At 47.7% G+C, this 12,921-nt stretch overlaps 1 protein-coding gene across 1 annotated transcript; it reads left to right on the top strand.

The window, feature by feature from the left end:
• Positions 1-4,157: 4,157 nt before the first annotated feature.
• Positions 4,158-12,673, top strand: LOC103608785. Its single transcript, XM_008593183.1, is given in 5 exon segments — positions 4,158-4,230; positions 4,363-4,713; positions 5,188-5,571; positions 5,574-7,601; positions 11,886-12,673. Coding segments are annotated over 5 exon segments (3,624 nt in total).
• Positions 12,674-12,921: the final 248 nt, after the last annotated feature.

Genomic DNA, 12,921 nt, shown 5'->3' on the forward strand with positions numbered 1-12,921 from the left:
AATGGAAGGCAGGAAGAATGTTAGCCTTTAAAATCATAGCCTGCTCACGATATTTTTTTATTTTCTTTATTATTATTATAATTATTTTTATTTTTAAAGATGACCAGCAAGGGGATCTTAAGCCCTGACTTGTTGTTGTCAGCACCACACTGTCCCGAGTGAGCCACGGGCTGGCCCTCAAACTGACTTTTCTTTACTTCTCTTTCTTTCTTTTCTCTCTCTCTCTCTCTCTCTCTCTCTCTCTCTCTCTCTCTCTCTCTCTGCTTACTTAAGTTTCTCTGTCTTTCTGTCTTTCTTTCTTCCCTTTTTTCCCCTTTTCTCTGACTTCTCAAAACCTCCTGCTCACTTTTCAAGGCAGCAATCACACTGTACCTGACCTCAGGGATGGAGAAACTCATATTGACAGGGCGAACAATGTACACGTGTATGTATAACCTTTTACCGTAGGAAATTGTTTTCTACCTATGAGAAAAAAATAGCTCACCAAATCCCAAAATGGTCTGTGGCAACATATGCTATGCTACCTTGAACATGCAGTTGATGTTGCTGCATAGGATCTAAGGGTGCCATCTCATGATAATGAACTCGGGGGGAGGGGGCTTGATGGAGATGTCATATGGCAAGGCCTGTTTGTTCAGATTTCTCTCCATTTCTTTGAGTCTTACTTCCTTTCCTTTTTGTATAAAGCAGTACCCCTCTGGAATGAAGCTCTCATGACCTACTTCAGGGGAAGGTCATCTAGTTTTTGTGTCCTGTGTAGGGGCAGAAAAGCATGATAGGCTTTTCTTATGGGTTAGGGAGAGAAAAACATAACAAACCTGCTGAGTCAATGTTTTACCTCACAAGGGAGCCTTCAGATAGGCCCAGGGAAAACTGTGTAGTTGTATGCTGAGGTTCGATGGAGAACAGATAGTGATATAGAAATGTGATCTCACAGTCGCAGACTGAGGGAAGCTTGTTGATTCGGATTCTCCTTGGCCTCTGTGTAGATCGTTTCTTTTCTTGGGGAAGGGACAGAACCCCTTGGGAATGAGGGTTTTCAGGGGAGAAGGGAGAAGAGAGAAGGGAGAGAGCGACCTTTTTAGGTGTTTGTAATGGCTGGATTTGGGGGAGAGGAGTTTCCGTGTCTGTGATATCTGTGTGTCTCTGGATCTGGAGTGAATCTCTGGTAGACAGCATAGGCCTGTTGCATGTTCTTTTATCCAGCCTGCCTTTCTGTGTCGCTTGATTGGAGAGTGGAATCCGTTCACATAGAAAGAAATGAGAATGAACTCTCCTACTATCGTTTCGTCAGTTTGTTTTCCTGCGTGCCTTGTAGCATTCCAGGGCCTTTATTTTTTTTACATGACTGTCTTCTTCTCTGTGTACTTGAATGGTGGTGGTGGGGGGGAGTGAAATTCACATAGAAAGAAATGAGAAGGAACTCTCCTACTATCATTTCATCAGTTTGTTTTCCTGCGTGCCTTGTAGCATTTCAGGGCCTTTATTTTTTACATGACTGTCTTCTTCTCTGTGTACTTGAATGGTGGGGGGGGGAGTGAAATGTTTAGATTCCTTTCTCATTTCCTTCTGTGTAGGTTCTATAGTTGTTACCTTTTTAGCTTTTTATCTCTCACGGTTTTTTTTAAATGTGTGTGTGTGTGTGTGTGTGTGTGTGTGTGTGTGTGTGTGTGTTGTTGTTGTTGTTGTTGTTGTTGTTGTTGTTGTTGTTGGTTGGTTGGTTTCTTTTTGGTGGCTGTTCGGCCAGCGTGGGGACCTGAACCCCGGACCTTGGGGTTATAATGCCACGGTCTAACCGACTGAGCTGACAGGCCAGCCCTTTGTGTAGCTTCTGTAGTTATTACTATTATTATTATTTCTGTGGTTACTGTGGCGCTTCCATCAAAAAACCTAAAGTGATAACACTCTAATTTGAATATATACCTGCTAAAGTTTAATTACAACTAAGAGCTCTGCTCCTTTACAGCTAGCTCTTGTCCTTATCTCTGCCTCTTTCTTAAAAGGCCTGAGCCTGAGCTACTACAGATTCCACTGACTTCTCAGTAAATGGACTCACAGCCTCCTTTCTAGGAAAAACCGCATGTCCTCACTCATAACTAGGAGCTAAAAGAGCAAACAAATCAATAAAAAGGGAAGAGAGGAAGAAATGATACAGTGATCACAATAATACATTGAATGTTCAAAAGGAGAGAACAGAACTGAGGTTACCAAAGGTGGGGAAGGGTGAGGGAAAGAAGGGGGTAAGGGAGGAATCAGTAAAGGGCCTAGAAAAACAATTATATCCTATAATGTTGAACAGGCCGGTTATCCCGATTTGAGCACCACATATGTAGTTGATTGCACATATCTGTGGGGTACACAGTTGAATATCAATACCTGTGTGCAATATGCGATGCTCTCATATTCAACTGTGTACCCCACAGATATATGCATTCAACTATTGTTAAGGGATCCTCCAACACCTGCTGACCTTAACATATGCATTCTGCTTCTGTACAAGTCGCTTGCTAAAATAAATGGGGGAATAAACAGAGTAGAATGGCCAATGCTATTTTAGGCGGCTCTGCCATTTTAGCCTGAAAAGTCCCTATGGGGAATCCAGGGTGAGGAGGGGCTACAGGGTTAACCACTAAATTAGCTTATGTATCGCTGGCTTGCTTGCATTGGCTAGATTGTGTCAGATGTGAAAAATTCCCGCCTAGCTAAAAATAAAAGCTGTGAGAGTTTTCAACTTGGGGCTGTGCTCCTCAATTGGCCTGCATAGCCCTGGCTGCCAGAAATAAACTCTTTTCCTTTTCCTATCACCCGGTTCTCTTGGGCAAATTTCTTTTACCCATCAGACGTTGACCATAACATTTGGGGGCTCTTCCAGGATCGCTTAAGCCTCTCAAGAACCGTCCTTTTGGCCCTGGGACTTTTTGGATCTCTAGGGGGGAATTCCTGAAAAGACGTTCTTCAGCCCCAGAGAGACAAACCCACGGCAGGCACCATCAAATTTGGTGAGTCGACTCCTTGGTTGGGAAAAGGCTAGGCTGGACGCAGTCATAGATGCCTCTTTCCCTGGATTAAACGAGATGTCGTTCTGATTCGTTGGGACCTGTTTTAGGTCGTTGGGACTTTCATTTTGATTTTAAAATCTTTTATTATATGCATATCGTTTGTTAGTTTCGGTCTGTGTTTAAGTCCTTTTGTTCATCTAGTTTCGTTTTGTGTTGCCTGCTATAAGTGTAGCTTGGCCATTTCAGCTCCACAGGACATCATCAGACAAGGATCCGCCAGACCAACTGTCCTCCAATGTTTTCTTATGAACTTTAACACCTTCTGAGAGAAGGCTGCAGACTTTGGGGCCTCTGTGGACCCCAAAGTCTTGCGAGTCCTTTGTGAAACTGATTGGCCAGCCTTTAGTGTTGGCTGGCCATCAGAGGGTTCTCTTAGCCTCCCCTTAGCTCAGGCTGTCAGACGGGTCATCTTCAGAAAACCTGCACACCTTGATCAGATACCTTATATTCTCATTTGGATTGAAATTCTGTCTTACCCTCCTCCTTGGTTAAAAAGATGTTTTCCAGGGTTAAAGAAAAACGCTTGCCGCCGAGAAACTGCTGCCATTCTCCTGACTAAGCCGCACCCTGATTCTGCCCCTAAGCAAGTTTTATCAACATCTCCAGAGGAGCCAGACCTGATCTGCTGCTCTCCACCTTATGCAGAGGACCCCACCCAAGTGTCTAACCCACTTATCTCTCCCCACACCCACTCTGGGGCCTCATATTGTCTCTCCAGAGTCCCGCCCCACCAGTGTCCCCTCCTTCCTCCAGCGTCCCACCCCACCAGTTTCCTCTCTTTCCTCTGCTTCCCCTTCTTCACCTTCCTCAACTGGTTCCTCTCCTGGACTTTTTCCCTTGCGTGAGGCCACAGGGGTAAATGGCCCTTTTATGTTATATGTTCCCTTTACCACCAGTGATCTTTACAACTGGAAAAACCAGAACCCTTCCTTTTCCGCCAATCCACACGGTCTCATGTCTCTGCTTGAGTCTGTCTTTTATACTCACCAGCCCACCTGGGATGATGCCAACAATTGTTACAGACTGTTCACTTCTGAGGAATGTGAACCAATCCATTGAGAGGCCCAACGGGCTGTCCTGGGCCCCAATGGTCTCCCCATGGATGACCCTGAGCGATTGGCTGCTGTTTTCCCCACCCACCGCCCCGGTTGGGACCCAAATAGTAATAGAGGTAAGGAGGCTCTCGATCAGTTTTGTCAGGTCCTGTTATGAGGGGTTCGAGCTGCAGCCCAAAAACCCACAAACCTATCTAAGGTTAGTGAAGTAATCCAACAGCCCACCGAATCTCCAAGTGCATTCTTAGAGCGCCTCCTAGAGGCGTACCGAATCAATACACCCATAGACCCGAAAGCACCTGAAAATCGAAGGGCAATTATTTTGGCCTTTGTAACTCAGTCTGCACCCGATATAAAATGGAAGTTGCAGAGATTTGAGGGATTTGAGGGCAAGGTTCTTTCAGAGTTGGTAGAAATAGCCCAAAAGGTTTTTGCAAATTGCAACCCACCTGAAGATAAGCAGCTTAAAAGACTAAGGTTCTGCTTGCCACACAACACCAACCCAAGAAACCTCAGGCCCCTAAAGGAGCAGTCAAGATGGGGGCAAGAAAAACGCCCACCATTGGATAAAGACCAATGTGCCTACTGTAAGGAAAAAGGTCATTGGAAAAAGGCTTGCCCCCGGTTACAGGAAAAGCCTGAAAAGACTAATACTGTGCTTCATTTGGGTGGAGACACAGAAGACTGATGGGGTCAGGGTTTCATGCCCCTTAACCCCCAGGAACCCAGGCTAACTCTTCAAGTAGGGGGCAAACCAGTATCATTTTTGGTGGACATGGGGTCTACCTACTCTGTACTGAGAAAAACAGAATTGCCTAGTAATAAACCCCCCATTGCCATTCAAGGTGCCAGAGGAAAAACTAAATTTTGTTCATGGACAGAAAGGCGACTCACCAACTTAGGCAGGAACACAGTCACTCATTCATTCATTTTAATGCCTGACTGCCCAGTGCCTTTACTGGGCAGAGATTTACTCCACAAACTGGGGGTAACTATCACTTTTAAGTCATAGGCTGCTCCACTAAGCTTGGAGCAAACTTCCACCCTTTTGGTAACACTGTCTTTCTCTGAAGAATATAAGCTCTTGCCAGAACAATTGCAGGAGGATAAAACCTCCAACCACCAAGAATTGCTAGCTTATTACATGAAACTTGTGCCCCAAGTTTGGGCTGAGTCTAATCCCCCTGGGTTAGCAAGGCACCAACCTCCAATAGTGGTCCAGCTCATGGCAACTGCCACCCCCATCAGAGTAAAACAATACTCTCTTCCATTAAAGGCATGACAAGGGATAGAACCTCACATCAATAAGTTAAAACAAGAAGGGATACTAGTGCCTTGCAAGTCTAGCTGGAATGCTCCCCTGTTACCAGTCCAAAAGCCAGGGACAAATGACTACAGGCCTGTCCAGGACCTCCGGGAAGTCAAAAAGAGGGTGGAAACTATCCATGCAACTGTACCAAACCCTATACATTGTTGAGCCTGGTTAATCACCTCCATCAGGTTTATACAGTGTTGGATTTAAAGGATGCCTTCTTCAGTCTGCCCCTAGCCAAAATCAGCCAGCCTCTGTTTGCCTTTGAATGGGAAGCCCCAGATGGAAGCTACTCTGGTCAACTAACATGGACTAGACTGCCCCAAGGATTTAAAAACTCACCTATGCTGTTTGATGAAGAGCTGAGCCGAGACCTATAAGATTTCAAGGTAAAGTTGGGATCAAATATAACACTATTACAATATGTCGATGATTTGCTATTGGCTGCACCCACCCTGGAGATTTGTAAACAAGCCACAGTGGATCTATTAAAGACCTTACAATACCTAGGATACAGGGTATCCGCTAAAAAGGCCCAACTTTGCTCCCTGAAGATGACATATTTGGGATATATCTTAAGCGCAGGGGAAAGGAAATTGTCCCATGACTGCATAACAGCCATCCTGAATATACCAGAGCCAAAGACTAAAAGGCAAATTCAAGAATTCCTAGGAGCTGCAGGATACTGTCGCTTATGGATTCTCAATTTTGCTGAAATGGCCCACCCCCTCTATGAGGCTACTAAGGGACCAGGGGATCAAATTACTTGTACTGAGAGACTCCAATTGGAATTCAACAACATAGAGGCCGCTCTTACGCAGGCCCCAGCCCTGGCACTGCCCAATCTAGAAAACCCTTTTACCTTATTTGTGGCCGAAAACAAGGGCATTGCAAAGGGGGTGCTAACCCAAGATCTAGGGCCATGGAAATGACTGGTGGCTTACCTGCCACGCAAGCTGGACCCAGTGGCCACCAGCTGGCCCACATGCTTATGAGCTACAGCTGCAACTGCACTCCTAGTAAAAGAAACTAATAAGTTAACCTTGGGCCAGCTCCTAAATATTGTTACCTCTCATGGGGTAGAGACTCTACTAAAAACCCCACCAGGAAAATGGATTTCAGATGCAAGGTTAACTCATTACCAGACCCAACTGCTTGGACCCAAACATATTACATTCTCCAACCTGGTTGCCCTAAATCCAGCCACCTTGCTCCCTGACAGTGATCCTGACCGCTGCGAAGTTGCACACAATTGCCTTGAAATCTTAGCCGCCATCCAGGGCACCCGACTAGGGTTGCAGGACACTCCTCTCAAGGAGGCAGAGCTAACTCTTTTCACAGATGGCAGCAGCTACATGGTTGAAGGACTCAGGTATGCAGGTGCCGCGGTGGTTACTCCTGAACGAGTACTATGGGTAGAAGCTCTTGAGTCCCAGACCTCAGCCCAGCAGGCAGAACTTATCGCTCTCACAAAGGCCCTTCAGCTTAGTGAAGGTAAGACTGTAAATATCTACACTGACAGTAGATATGCCTTTGCCACTGTACATATACATGGGGCCCTCTACAAAGAAAGAGGGTTACTCACTTCAGAAGGAAAGACAATTAAAAAGGTTCCTGAAATTCTTGCACTATTAGAAGCTATTTGGCTTCCAACCAAGGTTGCAGTTATTCATTGCAAGGCACACCAAAAGGGAACAACTGTAGAAACTCAAGGAAATAACTTCGCTGATAAGACTGCTAAAACAGTGGCACTCCAACCAACCGGGACGTCAATCATAGAACCTTTGCTACCACAACCTCATTTGCCACTAAAACCTGAGTACTCTCCAGAAGATGAGAAAAAGGCTGAAACATCGGGATACCAAAAAAACATAACCACTGGGTGGTATGAATCAAAGGACAAAGCCATATGGCTACCAGAAAAAATGGGTCAATGCTTGGCTCATGAAATTCACCAAGCCACCCATTTAGGGAAAACAAAGCTATTAGAATTAATTAGACAATCATTTAATTTTAATAATGCATCAAAAATTGTTGAATCATTAATTAACCGATGCCTTGCATGTACTCAAGTAAACTCTAAACAGGTCATCATCGATGGTCTGGAGTTCGACAAACAGGTAATACTCCAGGAGAACATTGGGAAGTTGATTTCACTGAAGTTACGCCTGGAAGGTATGGATACAAATACCTGCTTGTATTAGTAGACACATATTCTGGATGGGTTGAGGCATTTCCTACCAAGTCTGAAACAGGCTCTATAGTAGTAAAAAAATTAATCAATGAAATTTTACCCTGGTTTGGGCTACCCACAACCCTCGGGTCAGATAATGGACCTGTCTTTATGGCACAAATATCCCAACAATTGGCCAAATGCTTGGGAATAGAATGGAAGTTACATTGTGCCTACCACCCTCAAAGTTCAGGACAGGTTGAGCACATAAACAGAACTTTAAAAGAGAATGAAATTTTACCCCAGTTTGGTCTACCCACAACCCTCGGGTCAGATAATGGACCTGCCTTTATGGCACAAGTATCCCAACAGTTGGCCAAATGCTTGGGAATAGAATGGAAGTTACATTGCGCCTACCACCCTCAAAGTTCAGGACAGGTTGAGCGCATGAACAGAACTTTAAAAGAAACCTTGACTAAGCTTCATTTACAAACTGGCGAAAACTGGGTAGACTCCTTCCCTTTGCACTATTAAGGGTACGAAATTCCCCATATAAACAGGGATATACACCTTATGAAATTCTTTTTGGTCGCCCCCCACCCCTATTACCAGGGTGCCAATGGAGGCTGACCCCCAAAAGCTGCCTGCCCCTATTTTGGGGGAACTTCAAACCCTACAACAGATTTGTTCACAAATCAGAGACAAACTAAATGCTAACGCTTCCCTTCCAAAGCAGGAGCCACCTGGACCCATCCCTCAACCCGGGGACTTCGTGTACATCAAAATGTTAACTGCGGGGCCGGCCCGGTGGCGCGCTGCGCTAGTGCGCCACTTGGGAAGCGCGGTGGCGTTCCCGCCAAGGGTTCGGATCCCACATACAGACCGGTTCCCGCTCACTGGCTGAGCGAGGCGCGGGGGCAACACTGAGGGTTGCAATCCCGTTGCCGGTCCTGGTCCAGTACGGGGGCGACACTGAGGCTTGCGATGCGTTGCCGGACACGGAAAAAGACAAAAAAAAAAACGTTAACTGCCTCATCTGTCCAGCCCTGCTGGACTGGACCATACCCGGTGATCCTCAGCACACCCACAGCTGTAAAGGTTGCCGGAAAGGACGCTTGGATACATTGGACTCACGTCAAACTGGCACCAAACTCAAACCCCAACACTGACTGCTGGAGTGTCCAGACCACCAACCGCCCAGCTAAGATAAGACTAAAGAGACTTTAACATGCTTTTTAAAATTCAACCCCTAAGATAGCAATGATTTGCTACAGCTACAACAACAGGGGGGAATGTTAAGGGATGCCTCAACCCCTACTGACCTTAACATATGCATTCTGCTTCTGTACAAGTCGCTTGCTAAAATAAATGGGGGAATAAACAGAGTAGCAGGGCCAACGCCATTTTAGGCGGCTCTGCCATTTTAGCCTGAAAAGTCCCTATGGGGAATCCAGGGTGGGGAGGGGCTACAGGGCTAAACACTAAATTAGCTTATGTATCGCTGGCTTGCTTGCATTGGCTAGATTGTGTCAGGTGTGAAAAATTCCCGCCTAGCTAAAAATAAAAGCTGTGAGAGGTTTCAACTCGGGGCTGCGCTCCTCGATTGGCCTGCATAGCCCTGGCTGCCAGAAATAAACTCTTTTCCTTTTCCTATCACCCGCTTCTCGTGGACAAATTTCTTTTACCCATCAGACGTTGACCATAACACCATGACACAAGAAACAGCAGCAGCAGCAGCAGCAGCAGCAGCTGATGTCACTCTTTGATTTCTTTGGCTTCGGACAGCAACACTTGCAGCGTTTGGACCTCTGTGTCCTACTCTGGTAATTCTTACAAATATTTGGAATTTTTCCTATTTTTATTATCCGTGTTATGGGGTGATCTGTGACCACCGATCTGTGAGATGACCGTCGTCATTGTTTTGGGACACCAGGAACGGCGCCCGTAGAAGATGGCGAAATAAATCCATTGATGTTGTGTGTTCTAACTGCTCCACCTGCCGGCTGGCGACCCCTCCACGCCACCGTGTCTCTGCCTCTCGTTGGGTCTTCCGGTTTCCTGACACACAGCAGTATCGGAAGGACGCCAATTAATAACCTTACAATGGCCTCTAAAGCATTGCAGCGAAGGGAAGGGTCACACGTCTGTCACTTTAAATCAAAAGCCAGAAATAAAGAAGCTAGTGAGGAAGTGCTGTCCAGAAAGCCGACACGGGGCAAACGCTAGGCCTCCGGTGCCTGTTAGAAAAGTTCCGAATGTAAAGGAGAACTTCGCCGTTCAAAAGCACCTCCTTCTCTGGCTTCATTCAAATGCAGAAAGCTCTGGTTCTTGACGTGGCCTGAGGCTTCTCTAGTGAAGGGCTCCCCTCCACGCCCCTTCCTCGAGCTGTACTTCTAAACTGCAGGAGGGGAGGGGAAGGAAACTCTGTGTTGGGCCAAAATTCCAGTCCCCTCTGACCATTCTAACCCCGAAACCATTTTTCCCCCCTTTCTTCTTTTCACTGCCTCTTTGGTCAGGTCTTTATTCAAAATAACCCGTCCAAAACGATTTGACTTTTTACGAAGTAAACTTGACAGTTTATGCGGCGGGCTTCTTTTCTTCCAGGGAAGGAAGGTTTCTTTTCAGCTGCTGGTTTCTTGGTAGCTGCAGCCTTTTGTCTCAAAGGCTTCTCTTCTCAACACCAACAGCTTTCTTTCGTTTCTTCCCCACCACGGGCTTCTTGCCTGCAACCCCGTTCTCATCTGATTCGGGCTCTAGTGCTGCTGCTGCCTTATCTGCTGTGGCTGTCTTTGCATATGGGTCTAGCATCAATATGATTTTTCACAGGTTTTCCAGCGGCTTCTCATTCAGGACGCTGCGATTAATCTTCTTGCGTGGTGCTCGGTGGGCTCTTTGGATCTCTGGGCTATTCCAAAATTCTGCAAAGAAAAAGGGAAAGAAAGAAAGACAGGGGGAGGGAAGGGGGAGAGAGAGAGAGAGAGAGAGAGAGAGATTGAAAGAAAGAAAGAAAGAAAGAAAGAAAGAAAGAAAGAAAGAAAGAAAGAAAGAAAGAAAGAAAGAAAGAAAGAAAGAAAGAAAGAAAGAAAGAATCTGCTAAGCTCTGTTCGTCATCTTGTGTGCAGGAAGGATATATAGTTTGAGTCCAAATACATAGACTTTTCCTGATATTGTTCCATGCCTTAATTTTCTTAAGGAGCAAAACGGCCTCCTAAGTTTTCTTGTGGCCTTCAATTTTATCTTCAGCCACCATTCACTGACAGCATAGGGCTGTCTGTCGTTCTTGTGCAAGTTGGTGTGAAAGAGGTTGGCGATATCTGGTCAAATGGGAGCCTTGAACACAGCTGGCAAAGTGACATTTTTGCCAGATGACCCCCCCCCCTTTCCATAGTACACCAGTATCACTGAATGACCGCATGCCATGGTGGAGAGAGGGTTCCCAGGGGTCAGCATAGGGCTCGCTCATTTTTTGCTTGGATTTTTGTTTTGTTTTATTTTGTTTTTTCTTTTGGTCGTTGTCGTCATCATCAGCGGCGGCGCTTTTGCTGTACGGCTTAGTTTGCTTGCCCAGCACATGTTGTGAATCAACATTCGTTGGACGTTCAGAGTCCCGTCCCCCTTTTTCCCCGCCCGCCCCCTGCTCCCTCCTGTCCGTGAATTCCCACCCACAGGGTCCCCCTTCACAATGCGTGACAACAACTCTGTTCCAAAGCAAATCGGACCGTCATCCAGGACCCAGTCTCTTTCATACAACACACTGTGCCTGGAAACAAGGCCTTCATCCACTTTTGAATGTCACATCAGGGGTGCTAAGCATGCTGTAAACTAGAGGAGGAAAACAGAAACTTCACTGCTGGGGAGAAACCGACACCCACAGACACAGCTGCCACGTGGCAACTCTCAGTCTGCACGCACTGCACCGTCACTTCTCTGGGAATTTGGGGCATTTCCTACTATTCCTAATATGCTCATGTTACAGATGGGCAAACTGAATCTCATGTACGTTTCTAACAGGCTCCTGCATGGCAGAGCTGGGGTGGGACCTCACTGCACATCCCCATCCCCTTTTCCATCTTGGACTTGACCACACTGTTTGTGAAGCTCCTGGGACCAGCTTTCATAGCACACACCTGGCCTTCTAGCAGTGCACAGTCTTCTGACAAAACATTCATCTGAAGGACAGCCTGAGACGCCTTCCACAGCCCCGACCTGTGAATCCAGGTAATGTCAGTGCACCATTCCACTAAGTTCCCACTATCCCCTCCAGAAGCCCCCATCATCCACTCTAGGCCTCATCGCCCACTCCAGACCCCACCGTGCCCAGGACCCAGCTCTGGTCCTTCTGCCCCATCCCCAGCCGACCCTCGTCCCACCCCTGTCCCAGCCCCCAGGGTTTGGGGAGGGGACGGCTCATCACCACCTCAGTCTCGATGGCCAGATGGTGCCAAGGCCCAGCAGGAAGGGCTGGGCACAGGCCTGGGTGCAGGTGACAGCAGCTGCTCCCCTGAGTCTGCAGGACATGAGATATGGCCGCGGGGTGAGGACCACAGATGACCGACACCACCTGGATCCAGTCACAGGCACGTCCAGGACTCAGGGCCGACTCGTGGTGAGCCCCAGAGAACACGGCCGCAGAGATGCCGTCACTGCTGGAGAGGGACAGCCAAGACCTGTCCCCACAGATCCTGCAGCACTTGGCACCAGGTTCCTTAGAGCTGAAGCACCCGGAGGCCTTCCTGACGGAGGCGGCTCGGCTGCCCGCGGAGGACGCTGCTGTTCCAGTCGGGAATCGTCATCAGCCAGAGAGAACCTGCTCAGTGTGGCCGCAGCTTCATCCCCTAGGAAGGGAGCGCTCACGACGCCTGCAGAATGCTGGCTGCCGCGAGGGACACACATGGTGAGGTCGCCACCTTCTTACCTTGTGCGCCCCTTGTCCCTGATGGCTCCTCTTCACCCTCCGTGTCACCGCCTACCCCGCCTCAGACGCCCCGGGACGGGCGCCTCGTCCCCACCCACGTGTGCAGGGCAGGCAGAGATGCACCGACCCTGGGCCGTGTTCATGGGCTCCCGTGTTTGATGCCATTCGTGGTGTTGCAGGGATGGGCCCAGGGGGAGAGGGATGCGAGGGGATGGGGCGACCATTATGGGGGCACCTGCAGCCTGCCACTCACTAGGCAGAGCTGAGCTCACTGGTGTCAGTGACAAAGGGAAGGAGGTCCGCAGGTTAGGGAGCAGGATGATGGTGACAATGCATTAGAGCCACCAGCTCAGCCAGAATCCAAACCCCGGGTGGTACAACAGTGGCCCATACTGCTCATCTGCGCT

Source organism: Galeopterus variegatus, unplaced genomic scaffold (assembly GCF_000696425.1).
Source record: "Galeopterus variegatus unplaced genomic scaffold, G_variegatus-3.0.2 Scaffold8851, whole genome shotgun sequence".
Lineage (NCBI taxonomy): Eukaryota > Metazoa > Chordata > Mammalia > Dermoptera > Cynocephalidae > Galeopterus > Galeopterus variegatus.